Source organism: Pleurodeles waltl, chromosome 6 (assembly GCF_031143425.1).
Source record: "Pleurodeles waltl isolate 20211129_DDA chromosome 6, aPleWal1.hap1.20221129, whole genome shotgun sequence".
Taxonomy (NCBI): Eukaryota; Metazoa; Chordata; class Amphibia; order Caudata; family Salamandridae; genus Pleurodeles; species Pleurodeles waltl.
In genome coordinates, this window is record NC_090445.1 from 1,181,232,973 (window position 1) to 1,181,255,249 (window position 22,277).

General features: G+C 49.6%; 1 protein-coding gene across 3 annotated transcripts in view; it reads left to right on the forward strand.

Moving 5' to 3' along the window:
- Nucleotides 1–22,277, forward strand: part of ZFAND4 (zinc finger AN1-type containing 4) — a 273,261-nt gene that overhangs the window by 210,901 nt on the left and 40,083 nt on the right. For all 3 annotated transcript variants that reach the window (XM_069240423.1, XM_069240422.1, XM_069240424.1), the window contains one exon: nt 21,786–21,903. In XM_069240423.1, the coding sequence (XP_069096524.1) occupies nt 21,786–21,903 (118 nt within the window). The remainder of the gene's footprint in view (nt 1–21,785; nt 21,904–22,277) is intronic.

Consider the following 22,277-nt stretch of genomic DNA (forward strand, 5'->3'; position numbering starts at 1 on the left):
AAAACTCCTTAACCTTCTGGGACATATTGGGCCAGTAGAAGTGGTTGACTAACCTCTCCCACGTCTTGGTTTGTCCCAAATGCCCAGCAAGGGGAATATCATGGGCTAAGGTCAGAATAAACTCTCTGAAAACCTGAGGCACTACCACTCTCCTAGTGGCACCAGGTTTGGGATATCTTCCCTCAGTGTACATGAGTCCATCTTCCCAATAGACCCTATGTGTTCCATTTTTCTTACCTTTGGACTCTTCAGCAGCTTGCTGCCTAAGGCCTTCAAGAGAGGGACAGGTTTCTTGTCCCTTACACAACTCTTCCCTTGAGGGTCCCCCTGGGCCTAAGAGCTCAACCTGATAAGGTTCTAGCTCCATAGGCTCAGTTCCCTCAGAGGGCAGAACTTCTTCCTGAGAAGAGAGGTTCTCTTTTTCTTGCTGTGTTGCAGCTGGTTTCCCAGCTGATTTTCCTTTTCTCTTGGTAGGCTGGGCCTTTCTTCCAGACTCCAGCTCTACTTTTTCACCCTGTGCCTTGCACTGTGCCCTTGTCTTGACACACACCAGTTCAGGGATACCCAGCATGGCTGCATGGGTTTTCAGTTCTACCTCAGCCCATGCTGAGGACTCCAGGTCATTTCCAAGCAAACAGTCTACTGGGATATTTGAGGAGACCACCACCTGTTTCAGGCCATTGACCCCTCCCCACTCTAAAGTTACCATAGCCATGGGATGTACTTTAGTCTGATTGTCAGCGTTGGTGACTGGATAAGTTTGTCCAGCCAGGTATTGGCCAGGGGAAACCAGTTTCTCTGTCACCATAGTGACACTGGCACCTGTATCCCTCAGGCCCTCTACACTTGTCCCATTAATTAAGAGCTGCTGCCTGTATTTTTGCATGTTAGGGGGCCAGGCAGCCAGTGTGGCTAAATCCACCCCACCCTCAGAGACTAATGTAGCTTCAGTGTGACACCTGATTTGCTCTGGGCACACTGTTGATCCCACTTGGAGACTGGCCATTCCAGTTTTAGCTGGATGGGAGTTAGAAGTGGTATCTTTCTTGGGACAGGCCTTGTCTCCAGTTTGGTGTCCAGACTGACTACAGCTACGACACCAGGCCTTTTTGGGATCAAAGTTTTTACCCTTGTACCCAGAATTGTTTTGTGAAGAGGTTCTGGGCCCACCCTCCTGTGCAGGTTTTTGGGGGACTGTAGAAGACTCTTTACTATTTTTGTTTTTGGCTGTCTCACCACCTTTCCCCTGGGGAGGTTTTGTGACCCCTTTCTTTTGGTCACCCCCTGTGGAAGTTTTGGACACCCTAGTCTTGACCCAATGGTCTGCCTTCTTTCCCAATTCTTGGGGAGAAATTGGTCCTAGGTCCACCAGATGCTGATGGAGTTTATCATTGAAACAATTACTTAACAGGTGTTCTTTCACAAATAAATTGTACAGCCCATCATAATTACTTACACCACTGCCTTGAATCCAACCATCTAGTGTTTTTACTGAGTAGTCTACAAAGTCAACCCAGGTCTGGCTCGAGGATTTTTGAGCCCTCCTGAATCTAATCCTATATTCCTCAGTGGAGAATCCAAAGCCCTCAATCAGGGTACCCTTCATGAGGTCATAAGATTCTGCATCTTTTCCAGAGAGTGTGAGGAGTCTATCCCTACACTTTCCTGTGAACATTTCCCAAAGGAGAGCACCCCAGTGAGATTTGTTCACTTTTCTGGTTACACAAGCCCTCTCAAAAGCTGTGAACCATTTGGTGATGTCATCACCATCTTCATATTTAGTTACAATCCCTTTAGGGATTTTCAACATGTCAGGAGAATCTCTGACCCTATTTATGTTGCTGCCACCATTGATGGGTCCTAGGCCCATCTCTTGTCTTTCCCTTTCTATGGCTAGGATCTGTCTTTCCAAAGCCAATCTTTTGGCCATCCTGGCTAACTGGATGTCCTCTTCACTGGAGTTATCCTCAGTGATTTCAGAGTTGTTGGTCCCTCCTGTGAGGGAACCAGCATCTCTGACTATTATTTGTGGAGTCAGGGCTTGAGAGGCCCTGTTCTCCCTAGATAGGACTGGTGGGGGGGAATCACCCTCCAAGTCACTATCATCATCCTCTGTGTTGCCATCCTCAGAGGGGTTGGCTCTTTCAAACTCTGCCAACAGCTCCTGGAGCTGTAGTTTAGAAGGTCTAGAGCCCATTGCTATTTTCTTTATTTTACAGAGTGACCTTAGCTCTCTCATCTGGAGATGGAGGTAAGTTGTGGTGTTGAGTTCCACCACATTCACATCTGTGCTAGACATTATGCTTCTAAAAGTTGGAATACTTTTTAAGAAACTAAAACTAGTTCTAGAATCTAATTCAAACTTTTACCAAACTTTTAAACTCTAAAAGAAATGCTAAACAGGGACTAACACAAGGCCCTAGCAGGATTTTAAAGAATTTAGAAAATTTTCAAATTGCAAAAATCAATTTCTAATGACAATTTTTGGAATTTGTCGTGTGATCAGGTATTGGCTGAGTAGTCCAGCAAATGCAAAGTCTTGTACCCCACCGCTGATCCACCAATGTAGGAAGTTGGCTCTGTATGTGCTATTTCAAAGTAAGGAATAGCATGTACAGAGTCCAAGGGTTCCCCTTAGAGGTAAGATAGTGGCAAAAAGAGATAATACTAATGCTCTATTTTGTGGTAGTGTGGTCGAGCAGTAGGCTTATCAAAGGAGTAGTGTTAAGCATTTGTTGTACATACACACAGGCAATAAATGAGGAACACACATTCAGAGACAAATCCAGCCAATAGGTTTTGTTATAGAAAAATAAATTTTATTAGTTTATTTTAAGAACCACAGGTTCAAATTCTACATGTAATATCTCATTTGAAAGGTATTGCAGGTAAGTACTTTAGGAATTTTGAATCATTTCATTAGCATGTATACTTTTTACATAAAACACAATAAGCTGTTTTAAAAGTGGACACTTAGTGCAATTTTCACAGTTCCTGGGGGAGGTAAAGTAATGTTAGTTTTAACAGGTAAGTAAGTCACTTACAGGTTTCAGTTTTTGGTCCAAGGTAGCCCACCGTTGGGGGTTCAGAGCAACCCCAAAGTTATCACACCAGCAGCTCAGGGCCGGTCAGGTGCAGAGGTCAAAGAGGTGCCCAAAACACATAGGCTTCAATGGAGAGAAGGGGGTGCCCCGGTTCCAGTCTGCCAGCAGGTAAGTACCCGCGTCTTCGGAGGGCAGACCAGGGGGGTTTTGTAGGGCACCGGGGGGGACACAAGTCAGCACAAAAAGTACACCCTCAGCAGCGCGGGGGTGGCCGGGTGCAGTGTGCAAACACGCGTCGGGTTTTCAATGGTTTCCTATGAGAGATCAAGGGATCTCTTCAGCGTTGCAGGCAGGCAAGGGGGGGGGGGCGCCTCGGGGTAGCCACCACCTGGGCAAGGGAGAAGGCCTCCTGGGGGTCACTCCTGCACAGGAGTTCCGTTCCTTTAGGTGCTGGGGGCTGCGGGAAATGGAGTTCAGGCAGTCGCGGTCAGGGGGAGCCTCGGGATTCCCTCTGCAGGTGTCGCTGTGGGGGCTCAGGGGGGACAACTTTGGTTACTCACAGTCTTGGAGTCGCCGGAGGGTCCTCCCTGAGGTGTTGGTTCTCCACCAGTCGAGTCGGGGTCGCCGGGTGCAGTGTTGCAAGTCTCACGCTTCTTGCGGGGAGTTGCAGGGGTCTTTAAATCTGCTACTTGAAACAAAGTTGCAGTTCTTTTGGAGCAGGGCCGCTGTCCTCTGGAGTTTCTTGTCTTTCTTGAAGCAGGGCAGTCCTCAGAGGATTCAGAGGTCGCTGGTCCCTTGGAAAGCGTCGCTGGAGCAGGTTTCTTTGGAAGGCAGGAGACAGGCCGGTGAGTCTGGGGCCAAGGCAGTTGGTGTCTTCTGTTCTTCCTCTGCAGGGGTTTTTCAGCTCAGCAGTCCTCTTCTTCTTGTAGTTTCAGGAATCTGTTTTCCTAGGTTCAGGGAAGCCCTTAAATACTAAATTTAAGGGCGTGTTTAGGTCTGGGGGTTAGTAGCCAATGGCTACTAGCCCTGAGGGGGTGGGTACACCCTCTTTGTGCCTCCTCCCAAGGGGAGGGGGGCACATCCCTAATCCTATTGGGGGAATCCTCCATCTGCAAGATGGAGGATTTCTAAAAGTTAGAGTCACTTCAGCTCAGGACACCTTAGGGGCTGTCCTGACTGGCCAGTGACTCCTCCTTGTTGTTCTCATTATTTTCTCCGGCCTTGCCGCCAAAAGTGGGGGCCGTGGCCGGAGGGGGTGGGCAACTCCACTAGCTGGAGTGTCCTGCGGTGCTGGAACAAAGGGGTGAGCCTTTGAGGCTCACCGCCAGGTGTTACAGCTCCTGCCTGGGGGAGGTGTTAGCATCTCCACCCAGTGCAGGCTTTGTTACTGGCCTCAGAGTGACAAAGGCACTCTCCCCATGGGGCCAGCAACATGTCTCTAGTGTGGCAGGCTGCTGGAACCAGTCAGCCTACACAGATAGTTGGATACAGTTTCAGGGGGCACCTCTAAGGTGCCCTCTGGGGTGTGTTTTACAATAAAATGTACACTGGCATCAGTGTGCATTTATTGTGCTGAGAAGTTTGATACCAAACTTCCCAGTTTTCAGTGTAGCCATTATGGTGCTGTGGAGTTCGTGTTTGACAGACTCCCAGACCATATACTCTTATGGCTACCCTGCACTTACAATGTCTAAGGTTTGGCTTAGACACTGTATGGGCACAGTGCTCATGCACTGGTGCCCTCACCTATGGTATAGTGCACCCTGCCTTAGGGCTGTAAGGCCTGCTAGAGGGGTGTCTTACCTATACTGCATAGGCAGTGAGAGGCTGGCATGGCACCCTGAGGGGAGTGCCATGTCGACTTACTCATTTTGTTCTCACTAGCACATACAAGCTGGTAAGCAGTGTGTCTGTGCTGAGTGAGGGGTCTCCAGGGTGGCATAAGACATGCTGCAGCCCTTAGAGACCTTCCTTGGCATCAGAGCCCTTGGTACCAGGGGTACCACTTACAAGGGACTTATCTTGATGCCAGGGTGTGCCAATTGTGGATACAAAAGTACAGGTTAGGGAAAGAACACTGGTGCTGGGGCCTGGTTAGCAGGCCTCAGCACACTTTCAATTCAAAACATAGCATCAGCAAAGGCAAAAAGTCAGGGGGTAACCATGCCAAGGAGGCATTTCCTTACAGGCGGGCATTTCAGGACCTTGTGCCTCAGACCATAATAACAACAGATGCGTCAATGACAGGTTGGGGAGCTCATCTCAACAACCTAACCATACAAGGAGAATGGAACTCAACACAATTATCTTATCACATAAACAGTCTTAATAAAAACAGACAATATGACAACAATGTATTATCTGAAAAAACGGGAGGGGGGGAACACCTTCATCTCAATTGTCCCTTCTAGACCAAACAATGTGGAAATGGGCAATTCACAATCAGATTTACTTGCTAGCGGAAAACATCCCAGGGATACACAACCAGCTAGGAGACCTACTAAGCAGCACGCAGCAACAAATACACGAATGGGAAATTCACTCGCAGGTACTTCAACAGTACTTTAAAATGTGGGGAACTCCAGACATAGACCTTTTCGCAACAAGTGAAAATGCAAAATGCCAAAACTTCGCATCCAGACCACCCACACCCTCTGTCCAAGGGCAATGCTATATGGATCAACCGGTCAGGGATATTTGTTTACGCTTTTCCCCCTCTCCCATTAATTCCATTTCTGATCAACAAACTGGGTCACACCTCTCTCACCATGATATTCATAGCTCCCATGTAGGCACAACAACACTGGTACACAACAAGTACCCCATCACAAACTTCCAAACAGACTAGGGCCCTCATTACAACCCTGGCGGACGGTGTTAAAGCGGCTTTAAGACTGCCAACAGGCCGGCGGTAAACAAAATTGCAATTACGACCATGGCGGAAACCGCCAACAAAGACAGCCACTTTAACACTCCGACTGCCACGGCGGTACAAACAAACAGTGCGACGGTCACCGCCAACAGACAGGCGGAAGACAATGTACCGCCCACACTATTATGACGGGCCAATCCGCCACCTTTTCCGGGGCGGATTCACCGCGGATAAAAACACGGCTGAATCAGGAATTTTGAAGGGAAAACGCTCACCTCTACACACTCCACGAGGACACCATGGACCCGGAACTCCAAATTCTACCTGCAATAGTCTTCCTGCTCCTGTACCAGGAGCACGAACGCCGGCGGCGAAGACCACGGTGAGTACTGCACCTACGACACAGGGGAGGGGGAGGCAAAATACAGGGACACGCAACACTCCCACCCCCACCCTCACTCACTACAACACACACACACTAATACATATCTATATATTATAGTTACACCCCCCAAACCCCCCGGAAGAATGCAAAGACCAAAGGAAATGATTGTAACCATTGTAATCTATTAAAATACAGTACTATCAAATATATATACACTATAAACAAATATATACACCAATAATACAAGTCCAGGTATTGCACCATTTATAGTCGGTGGACCACTGGGCCCAAAATGCATGGGCGAGGCCCACACTCGATACCAGATCAAAACAGAGAGAACACTGCAGGGGCATCAGATAGAAATACAACAGGCACCTCAGAGGGAAGGGAAGGGGGGGGGTACCTCAGCCGGATGAGTGCACGATGCCAGATCCACGAGGGGGGCTCAATGCCCACTGTTCAATCCTGGGGAGTGCAAAGCCATAGTCTCTACAGTGGGTGGTTTGCCCACTGTTCAATCCTGGGGAGTGCAAAGCCACAGTCTCTCAAGTCTCTACAGTGGGTGGTTTGCCCACTGTTACATCCTGGGGAGTGCAAAGCCACAGTCTCTCAAGTCTCTCCAGTGGGTGGTTTGCCCACTGTTCAATCCTGGTTAGTGCAAAGCCACAGTCTCTCAAGTTGATAACAGTCTCCACTGGTTCTGGAGGGGGACTGGTGCCCAGAGTGCTTCATCCTGTGAAGGACAGAGGTAGTGAATGGATCTCTCCACTGGTTCTGGAGGGGGACTGGTGCCCGGAGTGCTTCATCCTGTGAAGGACAGAGGTAGTGGATGGATGTCTCCACTGGTTCTGGAGAGGGACTGGTGCCCGGAGTGCTTCATCCTGTGAAGGACAGAGGTAGTGGATGGATGTCTCCACTGGTTCTGGAGGGGGACTGGTGCCCGGAGTGCTTCATCCTGTGAAGGACAGAGGTAGTGGATGGATCTCTCCACTGGTACCGGAGGGGGACTGGTGCCCAGAGTGCTTCATCCTGTGAAGGACAGAGGTAGTGGATGGATCTCTCCACTGGTACCGGAGGGGGACTGGTGCCCAGAGTGCTTCATCCTGTGAAGGACAGAGGTAGTGGATGGATCTCTCCACTGGTTCTGGAGGGGGACTGGTGCCCAGAGTGCTTCATCCTGTGAAGGACAGAGGTAGTGGATGGATCTCTCCACTGGTTCTGGAGGGGGACTGGTGCCCAGAGTGCATCACTCACCCCGTGACGGTCCCAGTTGCGTCAGTGCCCCTGCCGCTCATGGACTAGCGGTGCTTGAGACGGAGGTGCCCTGTTCAGCGGTGCTTGATTTGGCGGTGCCCTGTTCAGCGGTGCTTGAGTTGGCGGTTCTTCATGGCCCAGCGGGTCTTGTGCTGGCGGTCCTTCATGGCCCAGCGGGGCTTGTGCTGGCGGTCCTTCATGGCCCAGCGGGGCTTGTGCTGGCGGTCCTTCATGGCCCAGCGGGGCTTGTGCTGGCGGTCCTGCATGGCCCAGCGCGGCTTGTGCTGGCGGTGGCCTCCTGGGCAGCTGGGCTAGGGCTGGCGGGGCCCTCCTGGTCAGCTGGGCTGGGGCTGGCGGGGCCCTCCTGGGCAGCTGGGCTGGGGCTGGCGGGGCCCTCCTGGCAGCTGGGATGGGGCTTGGCGGTGTTCTCCTGGGCAGCTGGGATGGGGCTGGCGGGGCCCTCCTGGGCAGCTGGGCTGGCGGTGGCCTCCTGGGCTGGGCTGGCGGTGGCCTCCTTGGCAGCGAGGATAATGGCGTTCTTCTCCGCCGCGCTGCTCTTCCCAGACTTGCCGGGTTTCTTGTGGCCCTTCCCCACCTTGGAAGGTGTCACAGCTGACTCCACACTCCCACCGGGACCCCTGGGAGCGGCTTTGGTGACTGGGGTCTTCCCCCCTCTCCCGCCGGGCACTGGCCAACTTCTGATGCTTCACAGGGGGGGACTGGCTGTGCTGTGGCTCCGTGCCACACTGGCTGTCCTGGTGGCCGGTGCACTCCACATACCTGTGACTACAGGCACCACTGGTCCCGTAGATGTTGTGGCTGAGATGCTAGTTGGGGACCTATGAGATGGACGGGGTGGGGGAGGTGTGGGAAAAAGGTCAAGGCTGGACAGGAAGTTTTTTTGACATACTGGGACGGGTAGCTGGAGGGGGTTTGGGAGTTGAGGAAGAGGTGGTGGTAGTAGGACGTGTACGTTTGGTGACTTTGGGTGCAGGTGCATGCGCTGGAGGCTGTCGTGAGGTGGATGGCTATTGGGTGGGTGTGTGCCTGCGTTTGTATATCTTGGGAGAGGGCGTCACAGACACACTGGGAGAGGACACAGGGGACGTGTGAATGGTAGTGGTGGTGGTGACTGCACGTGAGCGGGGTGTGCTGGTGAGGGACGTAGTGGCTGTAGAGGTAGTGCATGCAGCTGTGTGTGTAGACGAGACAGGGAAGGAGGAGGGAGACGACGAGGAGGGGGACACAGTGGAGGCAGTGGATGTTGGTGTGTCTGCATGTTTCTGATGCTTGCGTGAGTGCCTGTGGGATGTGTGGTGCTTACGTTTGCCTGAGCTTCCCTTGTGTGGTGAGGTGTGTGCAGGCTGGTCTGATGGTGTGCTTGGGATAGGCAGAGTTACAGGGGATTGGGTCTGGGTGGAGGAAGTTGGAGGGGGGAGGCTAGACACAGGGACAATGGCTGCCATCAGTGCTGAGGCCAGAGTTTGAAAGGCTCGGTGAAGGGCCTCCTGAACAGAATGAATGCCCTCCAGGAATGCATTAGTTTGTTGCAACTGCCTTTCTACACCCTGGATGGCATTCAAAATGGTAGACTGCCCAACAGTGAGGGACCTGAGGAGGTCAATGGCCTCCTCACTGAGGGCAGCAGGGGTGACTGGGGCAGGGCCTGAGGTGCCTGGGGCAAAGGTCATGCCCACCCTCCTGGGTGAACGGGCACAGGGCGAAGGCTGAGGGGCTGCTGGGAGGGCGGTGCTGGTGGGGGGGTGGCGGCTGTACCTGTAGATGTGGGGGGCACAGATGTTGCCGCCACCACAAGGGAGCTCCCATAAGAGGACGAGTCCGTGTCGCTGGTCTCAGCTCCTGCCTTGCCGTGGAGCTCCCCTCGCCCTCCGTCTCACTGGTAAATTCAGTGTCCGTAGTGTGGCCCTCCATGACCATGTGGGATGCAGCTCCCTCATGCTCCGGTGCCACTGCACCTCCGCCTGATGATGCTAATGCACACAAGAACAGGGAGACCACAAAAGGGGGGTGGGGGGGGGGACAGAATAAAGACATGTTGAGTGCATGGATTACCGTTGGCGGACAAGACAGACACAGAAGCCCCCTGCACTACGCCGCGCTCTTGGGCTCTACAGTGCAATTTCTGGGAAATGGCCTACAAGGCTATGGACGACATCTGCACACAGAGATGACACAGGGGCATGAATAGCTGTACTTGGCACTCTACAGAGGTGGGGTGAGGGGCCACAGGGCCATGCCTTACGGAGGGGCCTAGCCTACGGAACTCGCCCTGGCCTAGGGAAACCCACAGCCCTCCTCCCCCACCCAGACAACTCCACTGCACGCAAAGTCAGCAGAATGAGAGTGTACTTCCCCCCCCCCCCCTCCCTTGTGAATGCCATGTTCCCTGGCTCAGTGCATGACGCCTACATCCTGCGGAATAGAAGCATCCTTTATGTGATGGGTCAACTCCAGAGGTACCGTGTGTGGCTACTAGGTGAGCCCCTGGAAGCAAGACAGTGGGAATGGTTGTCTGGGGTTATCCCTACAGGTTAGTGTGTGTCTAACATTTGTCCCTCGCCATTTGCAGGTGACTCTGGGTACCCCAACCTGTCATGGCTACTGACCCCAGTGAGGAATCCCAGGGCAGAGGAACGCTACAGTGAGGCCCATGGGCGAACTAGGAGGGTGATGGAGCGGACCTTCGGCCTCCTGAAGGCCAGGTTCAGGTGCCTCCACATGACAGGTGGATCCCTATTCTACTCACCAAAGAAGGTGTGCCAGATCATTGTGGCCTGCTGTATGCTTCACAACTTGGCTTTGCGACGACAGGTGCCTTTTCTGCAGGAGGATGGTCCAGATGGCGGTGTTGTGGCAGCTGTGGAGCCTGTGGACAGTGATGAGGATGAAGCAGAGGAAGAAGACATGCAGAACAGGGACTCAGTGATCCAGCAATATTTCCAGTGAAACACAGGTGAGAATACATTCCTGCATACTACATGTACTTGTACACTACTACCTCTCTACTGTCACCCAGTGTATGGTCACTGAGTTGTCACTTTCCCTTACGGTTTCACAGATGTGGGTCCCAACGTGTGTCATCTGCTTAGATTCCTCATGGACTAGAGCTGTGTGACATAGGTATGTTGACATTGCTATTTCAAGAACATTTGGTCATGGTAATTGCAAATACACTATTTCGAAATCACAGACAGACTCCAGATCATTTTGTGCTTTAGGTGTGTTAATTTAAATGCAAAATATTGGAGGGGGAAGTTAAATGGTTAGGGGTGATAGCGGAGGAGTGTCCATGGCAGAGTCCAGTCTATTAGTCTCACAATTGCATTGCTCATATGGGCATAGGAAGTGGAGCTGGGGCAGTTTAATTATGGACAGGGTGACAAAGTGGGACAGTGGGATGACAATCGGGGTGGTCTCATTTCTTGGCGGGGGTCTTGGCATCGTGCCCTGTCTTGTTCCTGGATCTCAGGGACCGTTTGCGGGGTGGTTCTCCCTCTGCAGGGGGTGGAGTGCTGGTGTGGTGGTCCTGTGGCGGGGCGTCCTGTCCACTAGCGCCGGCGGAGGTGGTGGGCAGTTCATCGTCCATGCTAGTGTCGGGGGCCCCTTGGAGTGCCACAGTGTCCCTCCTGGTGTTAAGTTGTTCCTTCAGCACCCCTGCAATGGTGCCCAGGGTGGAGCTGATGGTTCTGAGTTCCTCCCTGAAGCCCATATACTGTTCCTCCTACATGCGCTGGGTCTCCTGAAACTTGGCTAGTACCTTTGCCATTGTCTCCTGGGAGTGGTGGTATGCTCCCATGATGGAGGAGAGGGCCTTGTGGAGAGTGGGTTCCCTTGGCCTGTCCGCCCCCTGTCGCACGGCAGCCCTCCTAGTTCCCCTGTGTTCCTGGGCCTCCGTCCCCTGGACCGTTTTTCCACTGCCACTGCCCCCAGGTCCCTGTTGTTGTTGGGGTGGTGGGTTATCCTGGGTTCCCTGTAGTGGTGGACACACAGCTGATTGACCTGTCCTGGGGACGGAGGTATGGGCCCGCTGGGTGGGTGCTGTGCTGGTGTTTCCAGAGGGGGGCTCGGTCTGTGGTGGCCTGTGCGTGTGTGAGGGGAACAGAATGTCCCGAGGCCCCCGATGGTCCGGGCTGGTCATCTAGATCCAGTTGGACAGAGGTGCTGTCATCACTGTGGGCCTCTTCTGTGGGTGGAGTGGACGTGTCTGGACCCTCCTGTCTGGTGACGTTGGGTAGGGGTCCTGCAGGGGTGGAAAGGCATGATTATTGCATCTGTGTGTGTAATGGTGTGCAATGGGTGGGTGACTGTCTACCCCAGTGCTGGCATTCCTGTGTGGGAGCTTGTGTGATTATGGTTTAGGGGGGTGTATGGCTATGTGCAGTGTGCATGCTTTGGTGGTGGGTGTCCATGCTTTGTTGTTGCATGCAGGGCTTGGTGTTGGGATGTGTGGTTTGTGATCTTGGTACATTTGTGAGGAGTTTGAGTGATAGGGGTGAGGGCGAGGGTGGGGGTATGTGATAGCATGCAGGTAAGGGGAAGGATGTAATAGTTAAGATTTGACTTACCAGAGTCCATTCCTCCACCTAGTCCTGCGAGGCCCTCAGGATGCAGAATCGCCAAGACCTGCTGCTCCCATGTTGTTAGTTGTGGGTGAGGAGGTGGGGGTCCGCCGCCAGTCCGCTGAACCGCCAGGTGGTGTCTTGAGACCACGGAACGCACCTTCCCCCGTAGGTCGTTCCACCTTTTCCTGATGTCCTCCCGATTTCTTGGGTGTTGTCCCACTGCGTTGACCCTGTCCACTATTCTTTGCCATAGCTCCATCTTCCTTGCAATTGAGGTGTGCTGCACCTGTGCTCCAAATAGCTGTGGCTCTACCCGGACGACTTCCTCCACCATGACCCTGAGCTCCTCCTCCGAGAACCTGGGGTGTCTTTGCCGTGCCATGGGGTGGTGTAGGTGATGTGTGGGGTGGTGTGTGTGTGGTGATAAGTGTGGTGATATGTAGTGGTGTGTTGTGTGAGGTGCGTGGAAGTTGTGTGGGTGATGGTGTTATGTGCCTGTGGATGCTGTTGTACTTACTGTTGGTGTCTCTCTCTGTTCTTCGTTCTCAATTTTTGTCGTAGGGGTTTGTGGGTGATGTGGGTGTGTGTTTTATATTGTATTGGGTGTGTGGGAGTGGTGTGTGTTTGTGTATCAGGTGTGTATTTTGAATTGTCCAATGTGGCTGTGTTTTGTAAGAGTGTGTGTATTTTGAGCACAGCGGTGTGTACCTCCAATGGAATACCGCGGTTGAAAGACCGCCGCGTGGATTCGTGTGTCGTGATAGTGTGGGTGTATTTCTGTTGGCATGAAGGTGGAGGTTTTGTTTTCGCCAGTTTATCACTGACCTTTGGTGTGGCGGACTTGTGTGGGTGTCTGAATTTTGGCGGGTTCCGAGATGTGGGTCACAATAGCTGTGGCGGAATTCCACAGCTGTGGCGGTGTGTTGGCGGTCTTCTGCACAGCGGTAAGCGGCTTTTACCGCCAATGTTGTAATAACCACCTAGATCTCTTAACACAAAACAAGGGTCAAATCAGGATCCTAATCCCAGTGTACACAACATAGCGATTTTGCTCCTGAGGTCATAGAGTTTGGATATTTACACCTTCCATTAGAATGTATGAAAGTTCTAAAACAAGCACTCCAACCAGCAACTAGACCATGCTATGCTAACCGATGGAAACCGTTTGTTTACTACTGTCAACCCAAAAATATAAATCCACTTAAAGCATCAGTACAAGATATTGTATGTTACCTGTTTCATTTACAAAAAGCAAATTTAGCTTTTTCCTCTATTAAAATTCATCTCACTGCTATATCAGCGTACTTACAAACCATACAACATACTTCTCCCTTCAGAGTCCCTGTCATAAAAGCCTTTATGGAAGGTCTCAAGCGTATTATTCTACCAAGAACCCCACCAGTTCCTCCATGGAATGTCAATATTGTACTCACAAGATTAATGGGACCACCATTCGAGCCCATGCATTCATGTGATATTCAATTTCTCACCGGAAAAGTTGCTTTCTTAGTAGTAATTACTTTATTAAGAAGAGTGAGTGAAATAAAAGCATTCACTCTAGAGGAACAATTTTTCCAAGTACACAAACATAAAGTTGTACTAAGGACAAATCTGAAATTTTTGCCAAAAGTAGTTTCTCCTTTTCACGTTAACCAATCAGTAGAATTGCCAGTCGTCTTCCCACAGCCAGACTCAACAGCTGAAAGAGCTCTTCATACTCTCGACCTTCAAAGAGCTCTAATGTACTGTGTTGATAGAACAAGAGTTTAGAAAACGAAACCACTTTTTTTGGCTTTCCGACAGCCACATAAAAAAAATCCTTTCCTATCTCTAAACAAGGATTAGCTAGATGGATTGTAAGATGTAGTTATGCATGTTACATTAAAGCAAAAAAACAACTTTTGATAACTCCTAAAGCACATTCCACTAGGAAAAAAAGGTACTTCTGTGGAATTTTTAGGAAACATACCTATGGCAGACATGTGCAAAGCTGCCACATGGTCCACACCACATACATTCACAAACCATTACTGTGTGGATGTATTATCAAATCAATAGGCCAATGTTGGTCAGGTGGTACTTAAAACACTATTTCAAACCACTTCAACCCCTACAGGCTAGCCACCGCTTTATTGGGAGAAGGACTGCTTTTTAGTCAATGCACAGCATGCGTATCTGCAGCTACACATGCCTTCGAACTGAAAATGTCACTCACCCAGTGTACATCTGTTCATGGCATGAAGTGCTGCAGATTCACATGTGCCCTCCCTCCTCCCTGGAAGCCTGTAGTCGTTGCAGTACGTATTTGTACATATGTGTATATATATTTACATTTACATGGACCTCATACTTTTTACATTTAGTTGTAAATTTACATTCTTGCACTCTTATCACTCCTTCCTATACCCTTCTATGGGAAAATATTCTAACAAAGGAATTGATGCCCATGTGCACTATCACCGAGAGGAGGAGTCACTCAATCCTGTGACTCGAGAAAAGACTTCTCCAAAGAAAAGCAACTTGTAACACTCCGAGCCCAACACTAGATGGCGGAATATATGCACAGCATGTTAATCTGCAGCACTACATGCCACGAACAGATGTACACTGGTTAAGTGACACGCTACATGCCATGAACAGATGTACACTGGGTAAGTGACATTTTCCATATATAGATAGATATATATATATATATATAGAGATATATATATATAGATAGATAGATATGTGCTCTGGGGTCCCCGCACGTGGGTGGGAATATTCAGTGCTTTTGACTTTGCTGAGTATTCCCCTGAAAAAGAACTCTGATTAGAGGTAAGTATCTTTAGCCTTCTTCTTGAGTCACACCAGTAAATGAAGGCAGTGTAGAGTTGTGTTGCGTGAAACCATGAGCAATATAAGCGCATTGTTCATAGTAACAACCTTAACTTTTACTAGTTCTACCCCACACCTGCTGACCACGAAAGTCCAGAAACACAACAGTGATAGCTTATAATTGCTGATAATGGAAAAGGCAGGGTTTTGTAGGAAGGTACCAAGGGTGAAGGGGTTAACAGTAGACATCTTTACTGGGAAGGTTTTGGGTCCTTCTAAGCCCGAAGGTGAATTAATTTGTTATGATGATGCTCATGTGTAGGAAAGTCCCCTCTCTGGCATGGTTACCCCCACCTTTTACCTGATGTCAGTGTGCTTGGACTGTTTTCACAGGATCCTGCTAATCAGGACCCCAGTGATTGTGCTCTCTGTAGGAAGCCAGCTCTGTATATACTATACCAAAATGGGGTATAATGTGCACAGAGTCCAGGGGTTTCCCAGAGGCTTAGCAGAGGCTAATGTAGGTAATACTAATGCTCTCTTTTGTGGTAGTGTGGTCGAGCAGTTAGGTTTATCAGAGAGTAGTGTAAAGCATTTGTTGTACACACACAGTCAAGAAATGAGGCACACAAACAATGACTAACTCCAGGCCAATGTTTTTATATAGCAAGAATATATTTTGTTACTTTATTTCTAGAACCAAAAGATCTTTGTTGCCGGTAAGTACAGTTGTAAGTAGGTATCAGACATGTATCAAATGTACTTTTTGGGGTTTTACAGACAAAACAGCTTACAAGTAGATAACACTCATCAATTGTAAAAGTTGACAGTGCAATTTTTCATAGGAATCAATGCAGCCCTAGAGGAGGAAAAGTGTTAAAACATGTAACGGGTAAGTACTCCACTTATAATCTAAGTCTTCAAGGGTTAGGAAGTCCACAAGTCAAAGTTGAAGTTGACCCCAAACGTGCACCACCAGCAATACTGGGGCCGGCTGGGTGCAGATGTCAAAGTTGATATTGATTTTTCACTGGAATCCCAAAGGTGGGGATGGGAACCACAGGTCAACACCAAACACACACCCTCAGCGGCACAAAGGCGGCTGGGTGCAGGGTGCAAACACAGTGCTGTGTGCCCAATGCTTTTCATAGGGGAACCCTGGGGGGGGGGGGGAGGGGCGCGGTCACAAAAGATGCTGCAGGCTGGGTCCAGAGATTCGGTTCCAGAAAACGAAAGGCTGTACAAGTAGGAGAGGCGCCTGCTGGACGTTGCTGGACTGTCTGTCGGATTCCCCAAGGCTAGGGGGCTGCTGGTGCAGGGGTACCTTTGGGCTTTGGGAATCTTCGTCGGATTCGGTTGCGGTTTAGAAGGTCCTCTGGATTCAGGCTGCAGGTGTCATTGTGCTGGCCAGGAGGGGTCAACCCAAGGTGGACTCGAGGTCGGAATCGCCTGGGGACCTTCTCTGAACCTGTGGGCAACCGGGACTCGGGCTGTGGGCGTCGGATACAGACAGAGTGGGCAGGGCTCGCTTATCCGGGGTGGTTCTGGAGTCCTTTGGAGCTTTTCTTCTGGCTAGGCTGCTGTCCTCTGGAGTTCTTTCTCCTCTGCTGGGTCGGCAGTGCTCTGGGGGTTTATAGAGGTCGCTGGTCCTGCAGGACCTGTCACCTTTTTGTAGAAGGAGTCTTGAAGCTGCAGACAGGCTTGTAGGGCTGGGGCTAAATCAGTTGTTGTCTGGAGTATTCGCTGCTGGGGTTGGCTTTGCAGTCCTCCTTCTTTCTTAAGATCGCCAGGAATCTGGTGATTAAGGTTCAGGGGTGCCCCTAAATGCTAGATTTAGAGGTGTTACAAGCGTCAGAGGGCAGTAGTCAATGACTAATATCCCTAAGGGTGGCTACACCCTTTATGTGCCCACTCCATTGGGGAGAGGGGTACAAACCTATCCCCATTGATCCCTCTCCTCCAAAAGAAGATGAAGGATTCTGTAAGGAGGGGACCACTTCTGCTCTAGACACCTTACAGGTGGTCCTAGCTGCAGTGGTAACTCCTCCTTGTTTTACCTAATTTTCCCACCAGACCTGCTGCTAAAAGTGGGGCATGGTCCAGGGAATTGGTATCTCCACTAGCATGAGTGCCCTGGAGCACTGTAACAGGAGGCCTGGGCACAGACTGGACAGCTTTACACTAAAGGGTTGGGTAAATTACAGGGTGCATCTTCTAAGATGCCCCGTGTGTGTATTTTACAATAAATCCAACACTGGCATCAGCGTGGGGTTATTGTGCTGAGACTTTTGATAACAAACTTCCCAGTCTTCAGTAAATCCTTCATGGAGCTGTGGAGTTCGTAAGGACAGACTCCCAGCCCATGTACTTAATATTGCCACACTGCATTTATAATGTCAAAGAATTGACTTAGACACCGTAGGGGCATATTGCTCATGCAGCTATGCCCTTACCTGTGATATAGTGTACCCTGCCTTAAGGCTGTAAGGCCTGCTAGAGGGGTGACTTACCTATGCCACAGGCAGTGGTTTGTGGGCCTGGAACCCTGGAACAAGTGCCATGTCGACTTTACCTTTTTCTCCCGACCAACACACACATCTGCAATGGCAGTGGGCATGTGTTTGGTGAGGGGTCCCTTAGGGTGGCACAGTACATGCTGCAGCCCTAGGGACCCTCCCTGGTCACAGAGCCCTTGGTACCACTGTACCTTTTACAAGTGACTTAGATGTGTGCCAGGAGTGTGCCAATTGTGGAAACAATGGTTTAGCTTAGGGAAAGAAAACTGGTGCTGGGGCCTGGTTAGCAGGCAAAACGTGGTGGGATATCCATGCCAAAAAGGGGCACTTTCCTACACTCGTTCCTCTAAATTTGGTTGTCTTGGTACTTCTTATTCCCCACAATTGGCATACTGGTGTACCCCTGTAGGACCCTAGTAGATTGTACCCAGGGCATTGGTACACCCAGGGGAGCCCATGCAAACTATGTCTGCAGCCCTGCCCTTTGCAGCCTGTGTGAAATGTTGCATGCGCCCTTTCATTACCAGTCACTACACCAGGTCACTGTAAGTCACCCCTATTGCAAGCCTTTTTCAGCCCAAAGGACAGGCTACAGGTCCCTATGTGTTTAAGCCCCCCTGCATGAGCAGAGGTGCCTCTACGAAATACAGTTCCAATTCCCTGGACTTCGTAAGTGTGAGGAAGTCATTTTAGATATGTACTGGTCACTGGTTACTACCTGTGGTCCAGCTACATAATGATAACTCTGAACCTATGCATGTTTGGTGTCAAACATGTTGGGATCATACCCCCAGTACTGATTCCAGTATTGGTGGCATGATCTATGCACTCTGGGGGTTCCTTAGAGGATCCCCCAGTTCTGCTCCTACCAGTCTTACAGGGTATGCTGGCAGCCTGTGCTGCTGCAGCCCCTCAGACATGATTTTGCCCTCCTGCTGCTTGACCAGCTCAAGCAGGGGACAACAGAACAATGGATTTCCTATAGGAGAAGGGTGCAGCCTCCTCCCCTTTGGAAAAAGGTGTTACTGGGCTGGGGAGGGGCTATCAGACTGCTTTGAAAGGCTCATTTGTGCTCTCCTTGCATAATCCTGTTTGCACCAGTCCAGGGACCACTGGTCCCAGCTCTGGCACGAAACACACAAAGGAAAGGGGAGTGTCCACTCCCCTGGCCAGCTCCACCCCTAGGGTGGTGCCCAGAGCTCCCCCAGGTGAGCACTTGGTTCTGCCATTTTGAAAGCAAGATGGGCAGAGGTCTCTGGGAGCATTCGACTGGGTAGGCTAGGTGGCTGATGTCAGAAAGCCCTCCTGATAGGTGGAGAGTGACCAAACCCCCTTCTTTGGGTTATATCGGACTCCCTTGAGGGTGGGTCCCCAGATTCGTCGTGCAAAGCTCCACCAGGACCTCACTGCAAAGACATCTTCTGCTTCTGGCCTCTGGAACCGCTACTGCGCAACACAGGAAATGAGCAAGTCGGCAACGCCTGAGAAGACATCTTGCAACATTGTTTCCGCTGCTTCTGTCAGCATTCTGCAACATTTCCATGGCTGTACATCCTCTGGGGTCGGCAAGAAGTCAGCTGCACCAAAGAAGCAAGAGGGAATCTCCCTTGGAGTGAAGGAGCCACTCCCTTGCGTCACCGCCATCCAGATGGTTGGATCTTCTGTCCTCCGGATCTGCGAAGATCCTTGAACTCATGTGGTGGTTCTGAGGGATCCCCTGGATCCTCTCTGGCTTCTGTCCAGCGTGGGAGACAGTAAGCCGTTGCCTCGGCCACTGGGACAGAATCCTTGGGCACCAGGACTGTTGCACCAACCAGTGGTTGTTGACTCCTGCTCCGAGGGATCTTCAGGCTTCAAGTACCCCTGGCCCACAGCACTCTACCTCTGCAAGATCAGTCTCCTCTCTGCTGCTCCAGCAACATGGAACTGCTTTTCAGGTGTGCTGACTGAGCCTCACTGTGACTTACTGTGCCCGCTGCCAGTGGGTTTCTTGCAGAGACTCCGACTGCTTCTGCTGACTCTCCTGTCTTCTGAGGGTCAGCCGGGACTCCCCTCCATTGGTCGAGTCCCCAGTACCTTGCTGGTCCTCCACAGCTCTACAAAATGTTCACCAGCATCACTTTAATTGCTTGTTGGTGGCCATCCTGACAACTGACCAATCTACAATCCAGTAATCGTCAAGGGAAAGCGCGTAGTCGGCTTCAGGGACTCCTCTGCAGCTCCTGGACACCGCAGCTAGACTTCATCCATCACCGTCGACCTAGATCTTCAGCTAGAGAAAGATGGTCATTGGCTCCTGTCCTACCTGGACACTCCTGCTTGGTCTGGACTCTGTCCCCTTCTTGTGCATGTCCTCTTCAACCGGAATCTGCCCTTGGGTTCCACTGATCCGGTCCTGCCTCTGCATTCTCTGAATGCAACTTTCCTATGTTAGCCTATGGGAAAACAGGGTAACTCACCTCTCTGCACTCGACCGCTGGGGATCTTCTAGGTACTTACCTTTTGGGGTTCCACCCTCCCCCAGCGCTTGTCTAACTACTCCAAACACTCTGGTGGGGGGCACCTGCTCGCATTCCATTTTTTTAAGTATATCATAGGGAGCCCTTGCCAATTTATGCTTTTCGTGAGTACTTACCTGTGTATGTATAGCTTGTGTGTTCATACCTCCAAAGGGAGGTATACCAATGGTAGTCTAGTTTGGTGTGCCTATAATAAAGTACCTTGATTTTTGCAACTCTGTGTGGTTATTTTCATGTGTGATAAGTTACTGTGCCACTACTGTGGTATTGCAAGTGCTTCACATGCCTTCTAGATAAGTCTTGGCTGCTCACCACAGCTACCCTAGAGAGCCCTGGCGATCTAGACACTGAAACACTTATCTAATTGGGGTGTGCCTGGACCCAGTATAAGATGTAACACTATAGATGTCCACCACACACTGGGCCAGCTTCCTACAACGTGCTTGGCCGAGCACGCAATTAGTGCTGTGCAAACAGATGACAGTCTGACAGGGTAGTGTGCGCCTATTTAAGCAGCTGCAACACTGCCAAGTAAGGGAGATTCTGACTGCAGCTTGGGAAGTCGCCTCTCTGAGTTCACCGCAAAACCGGCACACGTGTTACAGATAAGCTACGCTGCTCAGGGGTTTCACTGCTGCTTATGCAAGCGCAAAATCCAGGACAAAGCATGCCTCTGACCATCAGATGTGCTTTTTATAGTCTATTATGTGGACGCTGCTTTTCATGCACAAAGTTAAATACAATGTGGGCACTCTAATTGTGACCACCTTGCATTACTCCATAGCAGTTTTCTGTAATGTTTTCTACCTGTCTGTGTGTCAGCCTGTGACAGGTTATTTTGCTAAATAAATTGCCTGAGTTTTGAGGCTTTGTCAGTGACATATATTGGTACACAAACTGGATGCTTTCACGTAGTCTCTCCAGTTTGCCTTTGTTGATAAATGAACTTCATAGCAGTGGTCCCTCTTTAAACTAGGGTTGGGCGGAACCCCATTGAAATGCATTGAAGTGAATGGCAAGTTTTGAGGTTCACAAAAAGGAGCACACGTGTGAAGGGTGATAACAGGTTGTAGTTGCAATATAAATCATTAGTTGGTGGTACCTTACTCGTCAGAATTGTGGTGTGTTCTAAAGTATTATAACTTGTACTCTAGCTATAACTTTGGCCCTTGCCGTGGACTGCTTTTACCCTTGCATATTAAATCCCTCATGACACATTTACTTGATACATGTATAACATCCCTATCACATCTGAAATTACATCATTGTTGATAATAATGTGCTATGGCGGGGGTGAGTTATACTTACTTTAGGGTACAAGTTGTAGTTGCTTGAGATAACTATAGCTAGCGAATTTCAGTGGTTTTGTTAGTTTCAAATGGTATCTTTTATGTGACATTTTCTCCTAACTATAACATCCCTTTAACCTTTGTGTTGTGTGTGTGTGTGTGTGTGTGTGTGTGTAAAAGTGTATATATTGATGATCAAGGTGCTATGTGTGCACTTAATAGTAAATCTATAATTACTTATATTTACTTACATACACAGTATTCTGGTAGTCAATATTTTTTTCAGTATTTGCTGGTCAATATTTTTGTCCTCTGTATTCTGACATATAGTCACTTTTTCATCTTGAGGTTTCTGTAGAAACAGGGATGTTGCATTACTTTTCTTAAAAAATGCAGAGATAATGTTGGTGCAAATATAATCTACTTTATAACAGAAACAATATTCTTCCTTGGCTGTTTTACACTGCCAAACCTTGCAATAATATCTACTCAATATTTTTATGTTTTAGTTGAAGCTACTCATATTCTCCCACCTGTAAAGATTCATAACCCAATAAAAAAGAAATCTTCAAAGCATTGCTTTCTTTGTGGGAAGAGAACAGGGTTAGCAACGAGTTATTCATGCAGGTAAGTTAATAAAGGTAATAATGTATGCAGTATCCCTGCTGTACTTTTGTGAGGTCAGTGATGTACTGTGTGTGTGTGTGTGTGTGTGTGTACATACGTCACGTAATGTTTAGCAAAAGTGTTAAGATATAAAAGCAAATTTGCTATTCCCACCTTTAGCAAGTTATTTGCTTTTCCATTTGCTTCATGAAAGATGCAACTTCTATTAGTACTAGATTTGTTTACTTAATTGAAATGGGCATAATGTAAATTGAGTAACACTTCAAAAAATGATTTAATCTCATCATTTTCTTTCTCCTGAATTTAATATTTCATAGATTCACATGCATGAATCATTCCCGTTGTTGTGTTGGGACTTCTACTCTAAACTATGA